Genomic DNA, 21,543 nt, shown 5'->3' with positions numbered 1-21,543 from the left:
ACTCCTCACACTCAGGGCTACAAATATTGAGTATTCATGAGCAATTTGCAAAAGAGTTCAGGGAGCCAGAACTAATAATGACATAATGCTTGTAGCAGAATGTTGGACTGGGATGCCGCTGCTGCAAGAAGCGCTCTTATTGCCTTGAATGCTAGATGTGGTGTAGGACGCATACAGTGTTTTAACTCTGACTACACCCTGCTTCCCACTCCCTCACGGTCTTTGTGCTCATGCAAACAGAAGTAGCCTATGTGAGGTAGATGAAGCCTGTGTTGGAGTATCCCTTCATCCCTCACTTGGCTGAGTCTCTAGAGAGACTCATGCATAATGTGGGGAGCGGCTTGTCCGGCTAGGTCAGAGTACTGCCTACTAAAATTAACCACGGTCACCAATGGACAATATGAAAGCCAGGCTCCCTGGGGGCTTTGGACAGAAGGCCTCAGAGGGAATATGACCAAGAGCAGATGCTCCAAGAGTAAAGAAACAAAATGGCTTACAGATAACTCAACAACTGCCTTCATAAATAATTTCACTCTCTGTCTTTTTAATTTTTAAATATCACACTTCATCACCCTCTGTGCAGACTAAAGCTGGGTGCAGGCTGCGGGCATGGGCAGCACCTACTGGGTGAACTGTGTGGATGGGATGCTGCTCCTTGTTGTGTTTGTGTTTCTGCCTGCAGGCTTTGATCTGCTACGCTGACTGAATTACATTACACAGGAAAGAGAGAAAGCCAGCACCAAACCTGTGCGTAGCCAGAGACTGTGAGCAGTGTCTGCACTTGTTTGCATATGAATGTGAATGTGTGTGTATGTGAATGTGTGTGTGTGTGTGTGTGTGTGTGTGTGTGTGTGTGTGTGTGTGTGTGTGTGTGTGTCAGTGAAATGTATTACAATTCCAGTATGATAATGGTCACATTTTGAAAACAATGGGAACGCAGTTGTAATAACTGTTTACTGAACATAGAGAGCATAAACTGCCAATGATAGACGGAAGTGAGGGGGTCTGCCTTATGCCCCCCTCTGAGCACCGAGTGACAGTGATTGACAGCTGCTCTTAATAAAAATGGCGTGAGCCGTGCTGAACACAGAAGAAAAGCTACAGCACAGTAGGAGGCATTAGAATGGAAGAGTCAGAATTCTGGAACAACGGAACACCAAACCTTCCCTTCAAAATGCCTCAGATCCCAGACTACAATAACAAGAAAACACCTTCCACACACAGTCTTACCTCTGTAGTGTATTTAAACAGAGAACGACGCATCCATGCTCTCCATTAAGAACAAACGAGCCATTCAGAGACACACTACACGTTCACCCATAGAGGCTCTCTCCATTAAGAACAAACGAGCCATTCAGAGACACACTACACGTTCACCCATAGAGGCTCTCTCCGTTAAGAACAAACGAGCCATTCAGAGACACACTACACGTTCACCCATAGAGGCTCTCTCCATTAAGAACAAACGAGCCATTCAGAGACACACTACACGTACACCCATAGAGGCTCTCTCCATTAAGAACAAACGAGCCATTCAGAGACACACTACACGTTCACCCATAGAGGCTCTCTGCAGGTGGACAAACGGCAGCTCTCAAATGCTCCTTGTCCCCCAATCCCAATCCTCCCCCACCTTTCTTATGCAGCCCTTGCCACTTAATCTGCTAAATCCCTCTTCTACTGCACTTTTTACCCCCCCCCCCCATAAATGCACAAATAGGCTGACACCAGACATAATTTCACTGCATTTCTTACTTCCAGTAACTATATGCATGTGACAATAAACTTCCTTGTATCCTTGTATCAAATGCAAGGGAAATATAAATCCCCTTCCCTATATGAAATGTCTTCTGCCAGAACAGTGGAACATTCGGAACATTCCAAACATGTTTAGAACACGGCATTATGGCCCAGTTGAAGTTCAGCGTCCCTCCACCATTGGGGCCACTGCTTATTCGTCCGACAAGCACATTAAACATGGATGGCAGGTATTACCACAAACAGTATTCCATGTTTAATTCAACAAACTAATTATAAATAGTATAAAAAATAATATTAAATAGCACCTAGACAATGGGGATGAAGGGTACAGGCTGAATAAAACATTACTGTGTAAGAGCTGACCAATAAAGTTTAAACTTGGTAAGGGGAGGGGGGAGGTGGGGTAGACAGGTAGAGTGGTGTGGAAAAGGAATGTGTGTGAGAGGGAGTGTGTACAAGAGAACTGGGTGAAGAGTAATGTGTGTGTGTGTGTGTGTGTGTGTGTGTGTGTGTGTATGTGTATGTGTATGTGTATGTGTATGTGTATGTGTATGTGTATGTGAATGTGAATGTGAATGTGTACCCACTACCAAATAACAAAATAACAGTCCATCTTAACAGCCTGAATGATTGACTCAAACCCAAAACCAACAGGAGAGAAATAATTGAATGACACAGGATCCTTAGCAACTCTCCACTTGACTATTCTTTGGAGCACTAAAAAGCCGGGGTCCTTGCATTCTTTGGAACTAATCCCACATCACACCCAAGGGACTCTGAAACTCCCCGTACTAAGGACCAGAGGAAACGCTCATCTAATTCCATGTTCCGCCCCTTTTCACCTTCCGTGTACTTCCAGAATTTTGCATATGCAGCGGAAGTCCGCAACACAAGCCCATAAGAGTCACATTTTCCACTTCTTTTAGAGTCACGGCTAAGTGAATTAAGCAAACAGCTGTGGCATCTGTAGCATGGCAGGTGAAGGTGAGCTCCTTAGCGGGGAGTGCGCCCAGGTGTGTGAAGCCCTTACCCAGGCTCTGCTCCATACAGGTGGGTGTGTTAGAGGAGATTAGGGGATACCTGCCTAAATCCCCATATAATATGGCTGCCCTCTTCTTCCTTCATCCTCTCACTGTTCTCCACTGCTCCTCTTCGCAGGGGGCTGTCGCTGGAGCTCGGCCAATCCCTGTGGGCCTGCTGCCTGCTCAGATCTCTCCCCAAGCGCACGTGGACATGGATCGGTCTCTCTCCCTACACACACACCAAAACCACCCACCTCCCCAAACACACAGCGTGTCAAGCAGATCACATGACATACAACTCAACAGTGTCTGCCAAAGAGCTCAACATGCGTGCATAACTGCACACACACACACACACACACACAGAGAAACACACACACACACACACTCTGTACAAAGTCTGGACCAAATACAAACGACCAAAAGGGCAATCAGAGAGATGGAGAGAGAGATGCACGGGCAAAACAGACACTCATAATATCGCTCTCACACACACACACACACACACACACACACACACAGAGGATCTGGCTGGGCTGTGTAGGTCTGGTCCCTGGGGCGTGCTGCTCTGATGTGGAGGGTGCTGGAGAGGCCCACTGGGATGTGGCGGCTGGCCCAGCGGGTGGAGCGGGTGTTTATGAGGCCCAGCAGACGGAGCGGAGCGGGTGGAGCGGGTGTTTATGAGGCCCGGCAGACGGTGCGGGTGGAGCGGGTGTTTATGAGGCCCAGCAGACGGAGCGGAGCGGGTGGAGCGGGTGTTTATGAGGCCCGGCAGACGGAGCGGGTGGAGCGGGTGTTTATGAGGCCCGGCAGACGGAGCGGAGCGGGTGGAGCGGGTGTTTATCAGGCCCGGCAGACGGAGCGGGTGGAGCGGGTGTTTATGAGGCCCGGCAGACGGTGCGGGTGGAGCGGGTGTTTATGAGGCCCGGCAGACGGTGCGGGTGGAGCGGGTGTTTATGAGGCCCGGCAGACGGAGCGGGTGTAGCGGGTGTTTATGAGGCCCGGCAGACGGAGCGGGTGGAGCGGGTGTTTATGAGGCCCGGCAGACGGAGCGGGTGGAGCTGGTGTTTATGAGGCCCGGCAGACGGAGCGGGTGTAGCGGGTGTTTATGAGGCCCGGCAGACGGAGCGGGTGGAGCGGGTGTTTATGAGGCCCGGCAGACGGAGCGGGTGGAGCGGGTGTTTATGAGGCCCGGCGGGGGGCAGCAGCGCTGCAGAGTCAGGGTGGGCTGCTTTATGAGCTGCTAGCAGGAGTCAGCCCTGGGCACATTTACTGGGATGGAGAGACGCTGATGAAGTGTGTGTGTGTGTGTGTGTTTGAGAGTGAGTGAGTAGGTGGATGGGTGGGAGTGTGTTGGAAGGAAGGGGGGGGAGGGGGGGGGGGGGGAGGCAGATGGGTGTCGGCTGCCCATTTAACCCTGTGCACGTGCCACCTCAAGATGCCCACACTCGTGCCAGGAGGACACATGGCCAACTTTCCACTCAATGAGTGCCCACATGAGCGCATACATTTCACATTCTAAGTTCCGCAACAATTGAAGGTTCTAAAATTCTATGTTGAATTCAATGAACCCAGATATTCTTTAGAACGTTCATTTCTCAACATTCCCTCCTTTAAGGGTTAAGGGTTAAGCTCTGCCTCCACCATTCCCTGTGTGACTCCTACCCTCAAACAACTCCTCTAGCTAGTACAGTAGACCTAGTGCACTCTCTCTCCATCTCCTTAATCCTCTCTTCTTCCTCAACACAAGCCTCCCTCTAGTTTAATATTCCTGCCTTGCCTTTCACTCTTCCCCTTAGTTACTCTCTCCTCTGCCTCTCTAATGAGACCACAATCTCTGCACCTGCAAGCCCAGAGATAGTAAAGTTGATTAGCACTAGTATAAAAATGCAGCCTAACCTTCAATAATGGCTAATTCTCCTGTCAATGCGGTCGCTATGGCTGGGCCAGCTGACTCACTAATCCACAAACCTCTGCCTGCCCGCCCGCCCGCCCTCTCTCTCTCTCTCTCTCTCTCTCTCTCTCTCTATATATATATATATATATATATATCTCTATCTCTCTCTCTCTCTCTGCAACACTCTGTGGAGGCCTCTGCAGCCAATAGCAGAATGCATGCCGCTCTTGTTAGCGCTGTTAATTACCCTGCTCTAGTGATTTCATTGGAATAATTTGCTTGCGCGGTGGCGTTAAAAGTGCAGGCGGAGAAAAGGGAGATGAGTGGCTGGATGAAGAGTGTGTGTGTGTGTGTGTGTGTGTGTGTGTGCAGCCCTGCGGAGCCCTATGTGACCTCAGGTGGACGGATGGACGGACCGACTGACCCGCCGCCTGGCTCCCTGCTCGCCCGCTCACCCAGGCTGGCCCAGACTTCAGCGCTCCCCGCGCCGCTTAATTAATCATCCAGCCAGTGGACGGACCCAAGCTAGAGCAGTCTCCCCTGCTCAGACCTCCATAATTCATCGGCTCCACAGGAACCCTCACACACACACACACACACACACACACACACACACACACACACACACACACACACACACACACACACACACTCGTCTCCTCTGGCCACCCAATGGCCAAAGCACTGGCTAGCTCTCGTACGTTGTTCTGTACATCATCAAAGTCATTAATTCCCATACATTCCACTCTTGACAGGCTGCTGCCTTTACTGGGTCAGCAGAGCTGTTGCAGTGTTTCTAATGAGCTGTCGGAAGGTCCTGGGTCAACTCGTCCAGCTAGACCGTGTGACAGGTCTGGACATTATGTGACAAAGAGAGAGAGAGAGAGAGAGAGATGTGAGGGGGTACTACTGGGGTTCCATGGCTCTTTCACAGAACTTACATCACCTGACTACAGGACAGCAAGGGAATTGTTGTGTAATACCATAACAACAATGCCTGATGCAACTTTATATGTGTTATACAGTATGTGTGTGTGTGTGTGTGTGTGTGTGTGTGTATGTATACAGGCACGCACTGGGGCGCACCGGGTTCTGGCCACAAATTGTCTGATTTCAGCTCCACTGTTAATTGTGTCCTCTGCGTTGTGACAGACAAATCGAGGAGGCGGCATCGTGCATAACAAGATGGAGAACAGCAGCGCGGGGCAGGGGCCTGACCAGCCGATGACCTCATGCAGAGAGAGGCTGTCATGTAAGTTGGCAGCAGGGAGGCAGGCGAGGAGGCTACCAGAAAGGCAAGTGGGCTCGTGAATCTCCCTGAATCACACCGCCTGTCCCTCTTTTATTAGATCTCTTCATCTCTGTCTCCATTTATCGCTAGCTCTTTCTTTCTCTCACTCTATCTCCTTCTCTCTCTCTTTTTCTTGGTCTCCCTTGTCCTCATTCCCAGGCTGTTCTCTAACAGATGGAGGACCCCATACCTCCGAGAGCCCCATTGGCAGCACCTGTGTGCTACTGGCACTCCGCTCCTCCTCTCCTCTCCTCCCTCCTCAGCACTTACACACGGCTGGGTTTCCAGCAGAGAGGAGCCAGAAGGACGAGTAAACAACCGCTCCACTGCACCCCACAGATCTTTCTCTCACACTCTTTCTCTCTCTCTCTCTCTTTCTAACACACACACACACACACACACACACACACACACTCTATCTCTGCCAGACACAGACAACTCTCCACCTAGGGGGAGACCTTCTCAAATCCATGTTTATCCACAGCCCTGATCCGTATGGTTGGGGGTTCCTGGAGTGTTGATGAGGAGGTGAGGCCTGGGCCTCTCTGAGACACTGCCTTACTGAGTCTGAACGGACTTATTTTCCTCATTAATGACCGGCGTTCTATACATTATCCCGTTTATTATACGGCTACTTGGCAAAACGAAAAAAAAACTCCACATGATATGTCTCTTTACATTTATTTGTTACCGTTTCGTTGTGGCTTTTGCTGAGAAACAAATAGTACGCAACACACACTGAACTTGAATCAAACATTCTTTAGAACACAGCTGATAAACTGTCTGCTATCACTTTTGAATGAAGTTCCATTGCAAGAAGTGACCGGACAACTTGTGACGTGAATAAGAAGCACAAAACCCATTTTCCTTGACAGCGGTCTATTATACATAGCAACGGCCTGTTGGAGAAAATGATGAGACCTCCGAACGTTAGGAAGGCCCATTCAAGTCAATGGAGAATTCTACAGCATTATGAAGAGCCGTGTAATAAAAGTTATAACACACTGGGAGTTCAAAGTCTGACTTTGCTTTCAGTTACACACTGTGTACATGCCCTTCTCCTTCTACAACACTGTGATTATAGTGGCACCCAGGTATAACTGGACCCCTGGATTACCACTGGATTTACAGCTGTAGGCTCACAATCTTTTGTTTCTCTCTGAACTTTCACAAGCTTTTTCCAACCTGTTCCCTGCCGTGAGTGAGACAGGAAGTGAGTTTGCATATAAGGTCCGTCTCCGCGCTGTGACCTCCTCAGGGCCACTCGGCTCGTTCACCACGAGGCTCTCTCCTTAAGCCCCATAGTCCGCCATCTTCAGGCTCTCACCTGTCTCATTATGCATGCAGGATGATGGCCCGCGATGAATGCAAGTGCGTAAATGTCACAAGGAAATGTCAATAGCTTCCCAGAGCCCAAAGATATAGAGCTCAGTGCTGGGAGATCGCACACAGCCTTCCTCATTTACGACATTCATCCATTGTTAATATCTGTGATTAGAGAGGGTTGAACTGCTGATGAATTAAACAAAACAAACGGGGCTGGGTGGCCACAAGCCATGGAAAAATACAACATTTCCTGTAGATATCATCAGTCCAGAGGCTGTAAGAGGAGGATAGGGAGAATGAAGTGGAAAACATATACCAATGTCGCTGTCTTGATTAGGCTTATTGTTTAATAATTGATTGTATTGATTATATTGATATTTAACTTATTTGGTCTGCAAAGGTTAGTGCAAGGAAGGGTACCTTTTGATAGTGTAGCCCAGGGTTAATTCACAACCCTCTAGCTAGTGATGTGCCCAATAAAGCGAGGCTTCGGAGCTTGTGTCGAGCAGAAAGGGGTGTGCCAGATGAAGCCCCGGTTCGAGGCTTGTGTCGTTTCCATAAAAATCACGTGACTGATGACAAACGAGGCCTCGGTTTGTGAGTGTGACGTCTGAAGCTTCGTTTGGGACACACACCCACGTGACTGCTTCGGAATCTGATTCAAAGGCTTTGAATTGCGCGAACCAGGGCACCCGCTCTAGTGTCGGAATGAGTTGTGTTACGTATTGCAAGAGTCAGGCAGAATTTGTGTTTCTATAGGGTAGCCCTGTTTTATATAGGATGCTTTCTCTGTTTGGGAATTTACGTTCTTTTCTTTTCCATAATATCATGCACATAGAAATAAAGAAGAAATAGCCTAGGCCTAGCCTAAAGCTTTGCCATTTAGAACAATGACATTAAAACGTGTCTGCGTTGCAATCTTGTCTCAACTTCAATCATGTAATTTAAAAGCAATACAGGCTAATCATTTCTATGTAGGCCTAACAATAATGACTGACATAATATTTTCCTTTTTTTGAAAGTTTGATTCATGAAACGTCAAAACATGTCGGGACATATAGGGTTTGGTTTAATTAGGCGGCTGGTCGTTTCCTTTTCACTCTCGTCCATAGCGTGTTGAGGTTGATAATACTTCGTCCTGGTTCAGAAGCTAAGTAGTGTCTACTGCGGTCGTTAAGTGGACGGGAGACCGATTGGAACATTGACTGGGCATAACACATGATTTTACGCCTCCACGAAAACACCAATCTTCACGTGATAATGAGTGACGGGATTATGTTGCCTAATCGTATTTTATTGTATTGAATTGAGACAAACAGAAATGCAAATTTCTTGCAACACTTTTAATGTAACTAGATGTACCGCAGAGTGGTACAAAATATGACCACCGCCCAGTCCAGCACATTTTTTCCACAAAACTAAATCACGCTGAAAGGCCTATATGATTCTAACTGTCTTATGCATTATCCACACTCAATTCTCACTGGTATCTGCTAGACAACAAGAACAAGTACCAAAACATGATTATTTCATAGATTTCACATGTAAAACTCATTTTATACAACCCCACCCCCATCTTGCCTGTTCATAATTCTGAAAAATTCTTGAATTGTGTGCATGTGTGCGTGTACACGTTTATGTTTATGTGTGTGTGTGTGTGTGTGTGTGTGTGTGTGTGCGTGCTTGTGTGTTTGCCTGCGTATGTGTGTTTGTGCATGTGCATGCATGCGTACATATGTCTACTGTGTGAGTATGTGTCATACGTATGATTACAGTGAATGTATGTGTGTGCGTGTGTATCAGTTTATGCACATGTGTGCACATGGAATGGGTTAACATGACCCCTGGAGGCAAACATACGGAAAAAATTGGTCATCCTAGGCCCTACGGTTCTCAAGATATTCACAGAAAAATGTGTCTGCCCTACCCTCCTTTCGGGGGGTCCAGTACAGCGGGGGGGCTACAGATCAAAACAAAAAACGATGGTTCCATGCTATCCATGTGGGGTTACATGCCCACCAAGTTTCGTGTACCTCGGTCTTTCAGTGTCCCGGGAATCCTTGTTGGTGTACGGTCACTATATGTACACATAAATTATTTTATTGTAAGGCCCCCCATGAACGAAAGTCCACAAAACTTGGCATGCATTCGGAGGATGTCATAATGATCCTACACTTTCAATGTCGTGCAGTTTTGACCATGTCAGCCAGAGTCAGCCATTGTGATGAAAACACCTAATTTTTTGCTTTTTAATTTTTAACTAGGTGGCGCTATACATGAAATAAGTGGTAATGGGATGGGTTGACATGCCCCCTTAAGACCAACATACAAAAAAAAGGTGGACCTCCTAGGCCCTACGGTTCTCGAGATATTCACAGAAAACAGTCTCGGGCCACCTACAGGCCAGTTGGTGTATAGTAACATAAATTAATTTATTGGGTGGCCCCCCATTAACGGAATTCCACGAAACTTGGCGTGCATTCAGAGGGTGTCATAATGATCCTACACTTCCAATTTCGTGCAGTTTTGACTATGTTAGGTCACAGATACCTGCGATTACAACACCTCATTTTTACTTTTTTGTGTTTAACTAGGTGGCGCTATACATGAAATGAGTGGTTATGGAATGGGTTGACATGGCCCCTTGAGATCAACATACAAAAAAAAATGGTCCTCCTAAACCTTACGGTTCTCGAGATATTCACAGAAAACTGTGTCTGCCCTACCCTCCTTTCGGGGGGGTGCAGTACAGCGGGGGGGCTACAGATCAAAACGAAAAACGATGGTTCCATGCTATCCATATGGGGTTACATGCCCACCAAGTTTCGTCTACCCCTAAAAAAATCTGACTAAACCTATATGACCGCCGCTTTGCTGCGTGGCGGTCATAATAAATGAGAACATTTCGAAGCTTTGGCATTGTGTTGAACGTTGTAGGCATTCTTTTCACTAGTCCGTGGCTGCGATAATTTATGCAAACCACTAGATGTCGCTGTGTTTTCCTTGTCTTCCATGTTTCGAAGCTTCGGCACATTACTCGGCACATTAGGAAACACAAGGAGAGCCACACTCTGCTGCACGGTTTGTTAGTAAAGGGACCGTGAGTACAACACGTCACCTGTCAACTTCCACGCTAACGAGCTTTGACTAAAAACGGTAACATCGAACTTTCTCAAAACAAATCCGAATGACATGATTTGGATGTCAACTCAACGTATGTACTCCCAATCATCCGTAAATCAATCTAAAGTGTATTTTACTCCGGATAATTCCTTTAATCGCTACTTTTTGGTGTACAGTTTTAAAAACTTTTATCCACACAGAGAATTATATTTATATTTGAATCGTTACTTTTGATATCCTGTTTAAATATTTTCCGCAGAGACTGACCCTTAAGGTGGTCCAGTCTATTTGACTTTGGCCTAGTAGCTGGGCATACATAGTTGGATATTTTGTACAGATAGTCTTATTCATTTGCATTGTCATATTGTGATTAGAGATGCACCGATTGCAATTTTCTGGGCCGATACCGATTTCCGATTTTTCATAGAGTTTGACCTGCCGATACCGATTTTAGCCGATTCCGATTTCATTTCTTCTAACCATTTTACAGCACACACACAAATAGTTATTTTCTATCTTTTCTTTGATAGAACATGTTAATATAGACGTGTAATCAACTTATCAATGATGAAATGGCTGTTAAAAAAAAATGGAACCGGTGAGCAGACAGATTCTTTTTCAAGTCTAACTTCAGATGCAGTATCAAATTATGGAACATCCATTTTATGCTTCTCACATCCAATATCCAACTAAAGATTTAAGAACAATTTTCATGATACATTTGAACATACTACTATGTAACATATTTTCATATGCATTGATGAATTTATGGGAGGGCGAGGGAAAAGTGGTAGCAGCCTAGGCTATCACGCAGGGGAGAAGTGCTAATAGCGATTAGGTGCTCCACCATATGAAAACAGTGCACGTCTGTTTTGCGGTGAAAAAATTAAATCCAAATTCCGGTTTAATGCATCAATTAGGCTATAGAAACTTTCAGAGACGACTGATTCAGTATTCAGAGCATCAGTTTTCTTCATTGTAGGCTACTATGTCAAAAGCAACTTTAACGTTTGTTTGCCTTTCTAATAGGCTATCGTTTGTTCACTTTCACGACATCCACTACTCAATCTGCTAGACTAGGGTATTTTAAGGCATAGCCCTAGTCTACGTGCAGTAAATAGTTAGAGTATTTTTTTTTCCAGTGGAGTAGAACTACTAGGGCTACTGTATGTCACTGCTTGTTGACATCTTTGATTATTTTTAATGTCGCAGTCGTTTATCTCCGTTCAGCAGGCTTGTGGTTCAGCTGCGGGCACGCAATTAGCGGCAGTGACGGCGGTGATGAGCGATGTTTACGTAACCTAATGAAGTGATGGCTTAGTCAATTCCACGCAGTAGGCCAATGGTAAAGCACAGCGTTTGCTGCATAGAAAAACTCAGTAGCCTATTAGCGCTTTCTTTGTAGCCCTACATCCAGCCCTGAGTGTTGGCCTGGTTGCTAGCTTCTTCAAACTTTGCAAACTCAGCTGGGTGTTGTTACAATTGCGGCGCACGAGTGTATTTGACCGGCATAAAATCGGCATGTCTCAGACTGACCGGCCGGTCGCCGGTCATGGCCGATCACGTGAAAATCGGCCGATTCCGGTCACCAGCCGATCTATCGGTGCATCTCTAATTGTGATTTTATTGTGTTTTATAATACATTCTTGTTTGTTATACTGACTCCGTCTCCACTCACTGGTTAAATAGAGCAAAGTATAACCTTTATACTGTAGGGGTGCTTAAGCTACTCTGGTTAAACAGCAGGCTTAAAAGGTGAGAACCATACCCTAGGACCCAGGTTACACTAGCACACCCCTCTGAGGCAAAAGAGGGTTTACATTAGCTAATTACATTAGACAATGTGGAAAAATTGGAATGGGACTATGGCAAAAGCTGTACCATCTACAACATCACTCAAGTACAGATAAAAGCACTCACCTTCAATTGAATCTGCACCAATACTTTCACTGGTTTGGATATTTAAAACTCCCAAACATACTAAATATACCCACACACATTTACTTCTCCCATACTGTAATATCACATTTTATGTATCTGACTGTTAAAATACATCATATATTTTCTTTACTACACCCATGAAGGAACAAATACAATGACTGTGCAATTAAGGCTGTGCAATTTAGAGAAGGGTGGATGAAGGCTGTTTACTATAGCTGGGATTATAGATAGGTGACGTAACATCATGCTTACATAAATGTAGTGCGACAGCTCGGGGTAGACTCTGTAGGCTGCTATGAGCGGAGATATGGGGCTCTTGTTGGGGAAGGTAGTGGTGACGGCGTGGTCCACCTCGGGGAAGGACATCACACTGAAGCCAAATCTCCCATACTCCTTCAGGAGGTCCTCGTCCGGCTTGTCGTCACCCTCGCTCAAGATGCTGCCCACTGCATATCGGCACTTGTCTTCGGGGACCTTAGAAAGAGGGGGGGGGGGGGGGTGTCATTTGTGTCTATTGTAAAACCTAAGCACATTTGTGTCAGATTTGTCAACAAAAGATGTCAAAAACTGAAATGCACTGCAGACTCACTTCTGGGTATGTTTTCTGTAATTCATTGTAAGCAATTAAGCAAAATACTTTGTGGCCCCACTAATTGGGAGCTGAAGTTGCACTCGTCATTTTAACCCATTTCATTAAATCATAAAATCATGCCACAGACACAAACAAAAATGGCTTCAGTAAAGATTGTGTTTTCAAGGAAATATATATTTTTTAAAGTGCATGAAACTCCCATCATGTCTCCCAAACTCCTGGCCAGATCCCTATAGCTAGCATTGCACATGGCAGATCAGATCCCTATAGTTAGCATTGCACATGGCAGGTCAGATCCCTATAGCTAGCATTGCACATGGCAGATCAGAGCCCTATAGCTAGCATTGCACATGGCAGATCAGATCCCTATAGCTAGCATTGCACATGGCAGATCAGATCCCTATAGCTAGCATTGCACATGGCAGATCAGAGCCCTATAGCTAGCATTGCACATGGCAGATCAGATCCCTATAGCTAGCATTGCACATGGCAGATCAGATCCAGGTGAGCTGAGTTATGGGCGCTGTTGTGACAGGCGCCTTCTTGCTCTCTGGTGTGTGACCAGCTCCTTCTGTGTGGTGCAGTCACCACAGTGCAGATGGCGTAGGGCATTGCTCACGGCTTCTCTGGCAGCACAGCTTCCCATCAGCACACATAGCACCAGTGCTGCTCTCATCTGCCTCCCGACTCCACCGCCTGCTCACGCACCATCCTCATTGGCTCATTCCCACTGCTGGTTCTGTTTGCTCTCTCTGCCATTCTACACGGACACATTTCCCCTTCATACGTCTGAATGTATTAATGGCACTCACTGTGTGCAGAGTGCACATTTACATTTACACACACACACACACACACACACGTGCTGACAGCAGCTAGGCAGGAGAGCCAGGTCTGAAAGGTCTACAATGCCTCTCCTCCAGCCAAGCCGTTAGATTACAGTGGGTGGCCTGTCACTATCAGTCTGTGCAGTGCTCCAGTCCAACAAAGACAAAATATCAACCAGCCTGAGCCTGGAGTGAGGAGATGGCTGTTTCCATGCACATCCTGTCTTCAGATGATACATCAGCTGACCCTAAGAGGACTGGATTTACACGTGTGGGGACCCATAAAAAAACCCACATGCTCTTTCCTTGGGCCTTAAGCTCTAAATCCCATGGAAGTGGTTAAACGTCTCCTCTTAGAGGTGAGGCAAGAGTTGAATCTGTAGACACCCCTCGGACGTGAAAATTCCTGTTTTTGTTTTTTTTAATCACATGCCTGTTCCTGATGTGTGCCAGGCCGGACGTGCGTAATGATGAGTGACACTCTCGGCACTGTTCAGCACAGCACCAGCGGCCCCAGTGCTCGAAATCGTCTGGGCGCGGTGACTCAGAGCACAGCCCACTAAGCGCTACCGTCCCCTCTGTCTACAACTCATAACGGACACTAGACACACCACTTGGCCTCGATAAATTAGCCGCAATAGTTACTTCTGCTGTGGCTCACAGAAACAATGGGCCATCAATGACATTATGAGGATTGCTATGATAGGCTTGTCAGAGCATGGGCGGCCGTATCCATTGCTTGCATTACAGTGTCAGTTCTGCTTGCCCACCTTTATCCACAGACAGGGAGAGAGTGTCAACAGACTTTCAATATAATGGCTACTGGCGGTCAACACTGGGCTGCTGCGATAACACCCAGATAAATCCACATAAGTGAGCCAGGGAAGACAGCTGACCACCCACGGCCTCATCACACACGCAGCAATTCCTGCTCTCGCTTTCCGTGTGTGTGTGTGTGTGTGTGTGTGTGTGTGTGAGAGAGAGAGTCTTAGTCTCTATCGCTTTCACTCTTTCCTTCTCTCTGTTCTGTGGATTCTGTGACTAAAGGCTTGTTACCAAAACCCCAAACCAACTAATAATCCCAATTCTGTGGGCAGGCCATCACTCAGCCACCCACACAGATGCAGCCGTAAGACAAAGCTCAGCAGATCCCCACACAGCACACCAAAGACCGCGGGCAATTACAGAAAGGGACTTCTTCGCTCCCCCCTTGCTGCGCCCATTACCCACACATTTGTTTACAGCACCGGATTTCCTTGAGCAGAGGGTCTAAGTGAGACTGAAGGATCAGGCCTCTTCTCTGGCCTCTCGGCTGGTCTTCCACTGTCCAAGAGAAGGGTGGTGGTGAGACACAGCACATGCTTAGCCATCCGTTAAGGGTGGATGTGAAAAGCTAAGGGCAGGCAGCGAGGACTGTAACTGGACCAAGCTCGTGTACGCATGAAGTGGAGCAGTAACTGATGTGGAGGACCTAAAGAGCCTGCTCTCTTTCTCTCGCTCTCTGCGTAATTGGGCAAAGAGATGTCACTTTGGTCACAATGCTGCGCAAAAAAAACCAATTCAGTGCACACCAAGCTGTGGCTGTGCTAGCTTCCATCCAATCTCCACCAAGCATATCGGTGCACCCCCCCCCACCCGAATCGCTGCACACTCCATGTATTATCCACTCAAGACACCACTCCAAGAAAGAAAAGCCAAAGAAGAAAACAAGTGATCATGTTATTTTTTCCCTTATCTTCTCTACACCATCCAATCTACAACCCCCCCCCCACAGAATCCTCCTAATGCGGGTGAGCAAATTATTTCATATCCTACTCAAGTGGAAGCATCCACGGCCCACGGGATATAAAACATGGCCGACACACCAAAGCACCGCCGTTCCCACTTGCACCGGGTTCTCCTGAGCAGGGCCTCCAGAGGCCTGTTGGGGAGGAAAGTCATTTTGAAACCAATTCTCTGCTGTGAGGTGTGAGGAGCCCCATCCTCTGACAGACGACGGCTCTCTGACAATAAAAAGGTAGGCCTGCTGAGGTAATTCTTTATTAGCAGACACTTAACAAGGATTTACTCGCCTCATCTTCTCACGGCTAGTTCTCCCTCCAGGCACTGGCATCTGGGAATGCTCAATATTCTTAATCTCATCCCAGCCCAACATCAGTCACCAGGAACGCACTAAGGAGGGAGTTCTTTCTCTACTTATTTGAGGAAAGGTGAATGTCCCGGAGCCTCCAGAGGTGGTCAGATCTGGATAATGATCGGGGGGGTGAGGCAGCTGGAAAACCAGCTCATGAAAAGTTAAACAGGCAACCAGACAGATCCCTGTCAGGTGCAGTTGGGTCACTTCAAAATCAACAAAAGCAATATTGATGGACCAGGATGCTTTATCCACTGCTAATAATACAACAAGGTGTGTGGGTTCACAGACATCATCCACCTCGCACTGTGGTGTTCCTGCCTCACACCAGCTTTGATGAGGTGCGATCTGACAGCAGGTTAAGAGTTCCACTTCTTAGTTCAGGGCAAAATTCTGTCCGTGCCGGACCACTAGAGAGGAAAGCTCATTTCATCTCTCCATGGGGCTCCTGAGGGAAGGGGTCAGAGGTCGTGCCCCAGAAGGCCCATCCAATCAGGGGGACAGGAGAGCCTCCACCAAGCATGACCCTGCTGTGACCAGGTTGCGGTCAGAGTTGTGGCGGTGTGATTGATTGTTTGTCTGGTCTCTAGTAAAAGTGTTACAACTGCTGGTAAAATGCAGCCTTCCCATGAGGCTCCATCTGCGGCATGGAGTTGATCCGACACCCCAATGAGTTAAACTACATGTTTTATGGACCCTTTCAACAATAAAAACAAAAACAAAAACAATGCTTGAACGTTCTATTTGGGCCCCAATCTACTTCCTCTGCATTAAGATAACATATGGAATGTTAAAACGGAAGTCTTGTGGGGCCAACTATGATGCTGAGAATGGAACTCTCTTGAAAGGGTGCTGTAAATATCAACAATGCTCTAAAATATGTGTGCCTATGTAGTGAAAAACCTTCTCGAGTAGTTTGCTGTATTCCGGCTGTTATTGAATTATGATTTAATTTAATTCTGTGAAATGTATGAATGATTGAACTGTGACGCTTGACAAGAAACCATTTATAGCACATAATGTCAATAAAACCCACAAATGTATCAATTACCCCAGTACATCATCATTTTCATTCAGCAACCCTGTTCAAGTAAACATTTTTCAATAGCTTGGTGTCATATTGCTGAAGGTGTCAAAGACAGCAGCAAACGGCAAAGGTTACTTTAGATTATGACAAAATACAGCTATTAAGATGTGAATGTGACCTTGGCAGCACTCCACAGAATTATAACTCTGACAGGGCATACCCCAGAAAAAACAACTGAACTGTGGTCTATCTAACAGGGGCTACATTATGTTAGCGATTACAAAACCACAAAATCTCTGGTCCCCAAAAACACTGCTGTACATTTTGATGTATTACCTTTTCTAATTTATGGTAATTCTATCCCATTTATATTCTTATTCTATTCTATTAATTGAGTGAATTATTATTTTCTTGATATTGAGCAAATCAATCACTACCAGCCCTGAGCCTGTCTGCTTATAGCTGAGGGGTGCCAACTTGACAATGGCTAGTAGGCCATTAAAAGAAACTTTGTTGTCTTTTAAAGAGAAAAACAGAGTTGCCTGGTCTTGACACCACGGAGATGGGAGACAAACAAACTGTCAGACATTGTTGTTGTCAAACCCTCAGTCTGCAAGTCATTAGCCCCCTATAGGCAGACCACATGGTGCACAAATTCACGCCCGGGCTGAAATTGACACTAATCATGCCTCACTGTGGAGGGACGGTATGCTCGCAGCTGAACCACACAGCATCCAAGCTGAAGTAATGGGGCAGGAAATGGAGAATGCAAATAGCCCTGGTCAGGACAACACTTGGAGGAACTTTCACATAGAAAAAGACAAGTTCACTCATCTAACACAAGTATTTTGCGCTAAGAACAAATGTATTTATTCTATGTATTCTTTCATTGTCCAAGCTTGTCACCATTTAAGATGAATCATCTCATTTTTGATACACGAGTCCTAACTAAAATTACACTTTCCTGAAAGGAAAAGTAGCTCCTCGACAACAGATTGAACTCCAACTGAGAGACAACCAAATGTTCCTAGTGAGTGTCTGACAGGGCAGAGGTCATTCAGACGTTAAGATCAAAGGTTTGGATCCCAAATGGGCTCCGTTTTAGGGGCCCTGGCTCTGGCACTTGTCTGATTGCAATTTGTCTGGGTTCCATGAGAGGGAGGAAAAGGTCAGCTGCTCCCCCTCTCACCAGCCCTTTAGGAGGGTCTAGCCGTCACAGGGATGCCAATAACGCTTCCAGGGGGAAAAATGAATTGCTTGTTCTTTCACATAACACTGGACTGAAACGGAGAGAGCCACAGGTAATTGGCTATGTGCGAACTGCAGGAAACAAGTGCTAGTGAGAGCTCAAAACGGCAGGATAATTTGCAAAGCAGAAATAAAGAAAAAAAACGTGGACCGAGTTAGAAAGCTAAAATAGTACGTGTCTACCTAAAAATTATTGCTTCTTGATTGCCTAAAATGTTGTACTTCCTCACACAAGCTAGTGCCAACCGTTATGAATGGACAGGTGATATCTCCAGCAACTGTCACCAATTCGCAGTCAGGAAGAGGAAGAAAATAAATACTGGTAATGTAAAAAAAATTATGTTTCAAAATTCTCCACAGCATCATCCTGTTCATTCATATGAACAAATCCCTGCAAAAGAGATGCGAGAAGGAGACTTTGAGGCAAACCCTCTGAAAGTCATTTTGTTTGTTGACTTGGGGAGCCATACCGCATTTCAGAAAAAATAGCATCACATAAGGCACAAAAGCTTAAATCTCCCTCCAATCATGTGACACCTACAAACTACAGAAACCCACAAACTAACTCTAATCTCAGACTCGCATGCAGAGGTGTGATGGGAGTGCTGCTGATGAATAAGCATTAAATCAGTTCCCCTCTACGTTTGTCTGCCATTACTTACTGAAGTAGCTGAGTAGAAAGGACAAGATAACGCACTTATACAGCTTAGAGAGAGATTATAGAAAAAAGAAAGAAGGAAAGGGCCTAAATAGATGGAAGGATAACATGGGCATGACACCTAGCAGCTGTTACCCAGCAAAAGGCATTGGCCATTAACATCACAGCTTACAGTGTCTCTGCTCTATTCAATATTGTATCATCACATGCCACATACAGTATCAAATACAGGACCATAATGTATTCTAGTTAGAAAACTAGTGTCCATACGAGAGGTACAGGAAAGTGTCCATTAAAATGTGTCCACCTTTTGTCCACAACACTCAAGCTGAACACTCATATAATTTCCTTGACCGAAGACTTCAAGGAATCTTTGAGGGATGTGAAGGAGAGCAATTTGCATGTGTTTGGTGGTGGAATTGACTTGTTCTCTCCCTAATACAGAGTACAGAGCATTTTGTGCGTACAGTAGGCCCCGCCCCCCCTCTTCATGTCCTCATTGACCGTCAGGAGGAGCGAGCACTCCTTTCATGTTCTCATCACCACAAAGCAGCCTGGCTGGAAGCGAGATGCTAATAAATTGGGCCGGGAGCGCTGAGCACTCGCGGGCTCTGAAGAGAGAGTCCTGCTGATGAATCGGAACATCACCAGACTCTCAAGGCAGCCGCCAATTTGCACTTGTTCAGGAAGCCGGGCCCTGTGCTACTTGCATGTGAGCAGAAATGTGGCAGCGCGGCGATAAGATGACATTCATTTTCACCTCTGTGATGAGGGATTGAGGGGTGTCACGTGTACCCCCAAATCTGACAAAAGATGGCAGAAAACACCACCACCACGTTACAGGGCCACTTACGGATCACAATATTGCAGAGCATATACAGTATCTCACTAAAGTGAGTAGACCCCTCACATTTCTGCAAATAGTTTATTATATGTATATAATTGTATAACAGTGTAAATTTACTCTCTCCTCATTTTCACTTAGGGGTGTACTCACTTTTGTTGCCAGCAGTTTAGACATTAATGGCTGTGTGTTGAGTTATTTTGAGGGGACAGCAAATTTACAGGTATACAAGCTGTACACTCACTACTTTACATTGTAGCAAAGTGTCACTTCTTCAGTGTTGTCCCATGAAAAGATATAATATTTTGTGAGATACTGTCTCAAACTAACTCACGTTACAGATTCAAAAGCTGTGACCATCAAATACAACTCATCCACTTGGGGACTGCTACTCTTGAGAGAGCTACTCCTTAAATCCAAGATTAAAAAGATTTGAAGACATTGTTAAAGTTTCAGTCTGAATGAACAGTAATCCTCCCCACCCATCTCTGCCGAGTCTTCCCAGTGCACACTCTCTCACTCTCTTGAGGGAGAGGAGGAAGACAGGATCATTTTGCTGGTGTATCAAACCTTTCTGCTCCCCTGGCCAGCCAGATCAGACTCTGTTGCATAGGCTGACCTTCTGAAACGGTCCGTGTCAACACCCCTGGGTTTGGATGGTAATGAGCTAAGAGCATTATGCCAATTAAAATGGCAGACAGAGAAAGGAGAAGAGAAGAGAAGAGGAAGGCAGGCAGAGAGAGAGAGAGAGAGAGAGAGAGAGAGAGAGAGAGAGAGAGAGATAAAGGGAAGAGTTGGATGGCTCAGGAATCTCTGTCTGTGAGAAGGAAGCCTGCTACTAATTGGATGTCTGGGAAGCTGTGCTCTCTGAACACGGAGCTGAGGCTGTCAATCAGAGGTGCATCACAATACAGCTACAGACTCTCCGACGTGCTGGTGCAACACAAACACACAACTGACAAAAAAGCATAGAAATGAGATGTAGAAGAGTAGATGTCACCTAATATCCATAGGCACTGTGAATTTAACATTAAACACACACAACATGTTAATGGAGGTAGATGTCACCTAATTTCCATAGGCACTGTAAATTTAACATTAAACACACACAACATGTTAATGGAGGTAGATGTCACCTAATATCCATAGGCACTGTGCATTTAACATTAAACAACATTTTAATGGCGCTAGTCAACGTTTTACTAATGCAGTCTGCTACTCTTTCCTCTTGCTCTTGGTTGTGTGCCCTGTGTTAACAAATTTCACTTATGTTTTGGAAGCCAGCCCCTAATTTTGCGCTTTGAGGCCCCCATTTGTTAAGGCTTAACTTCCCTCGGGGAAAATCTGATTTCAGTAGCGGCTGGCATTCAGAAAAACAATGTACTTTTATGTTATGTTTTCCATGAGGATAAACTCACTTTCAAATGTTTGGGCAGTTATGGTATCTGAGCATAGCATTTGTTCAAATGACAAAAAGTGGGGATCTGACCAGATCTGACATGATATTACTGCCACCTAGTGGTGCAAATATACAAACACTGATTCTCCAGGTTTACCATTGTTGATTTGCTTGCTAGTCACCACCGCTTTACATGTACTCTTGGTGACAGGCCCAGAGAGTTGCCCATTGAAGCAGCACTTTTCTTAAGTCACAGTGACAATTGGCTAATGTTACAACACTACACCACTCACAGCATACGAGAAGAAATAAGTGTTTCTCCATATTCATGTTCTTGTCTCTCTCCCACAAGTAACAGAGAGGAAAATAAATAAGTCATGCCAACAAATAGTAAGTAAAAAGTCAAATGTATTTCTAAAGCACATCTATACACAGCTTACACTGACCAGTGCT

At 45.9% G+C, this 21,543-nt stretch overlaps 1 protein-coding gene across 1 annotated transcript in view; it reads right to left on the bottom strand.

Annotated features, from left to right (window-relative positions):
• tex264a (testis expressed 264, ER-phagy receptor a) overlaps window positions 1-21,543 on the bottom strand; it is a 76,317-nt gene that overhangs the window by 50,631 nt on the left and 4,143 nt on the right. The window contains exon 2 of the mRNA XM_042089060.1: window positions 12,614-12,835. Within this exon, the coding sequence (XP_041944994.1) occupies window positions 12,614-12,835 (222 nt within the window). The remainder of the gene's footprint in view (window positions 1-12,613; window positions 12,836-21,543) is intronic.

The sequence above is a fragment of the Alosa sapidissima genome, chromosome 4 (assembly GCF_018492685.1).
Source record: "Alosa sapidissima isolate fAloSap1 chromosome 4, fAloSap1.pri, whole genome shotgun sequence".
In the NCBI taxonomy this organism is placed as follows: Eukaryota; Metazoa; Chordata; class Actinopteri; order Clupeiformes; family Clupeidae; genus Alosa; species Alosa sapidissima.
Note: the sequence above shows the minus strand (reverse complement) of the source record. Positions and strands in the feature narration are given on the sequence as shown.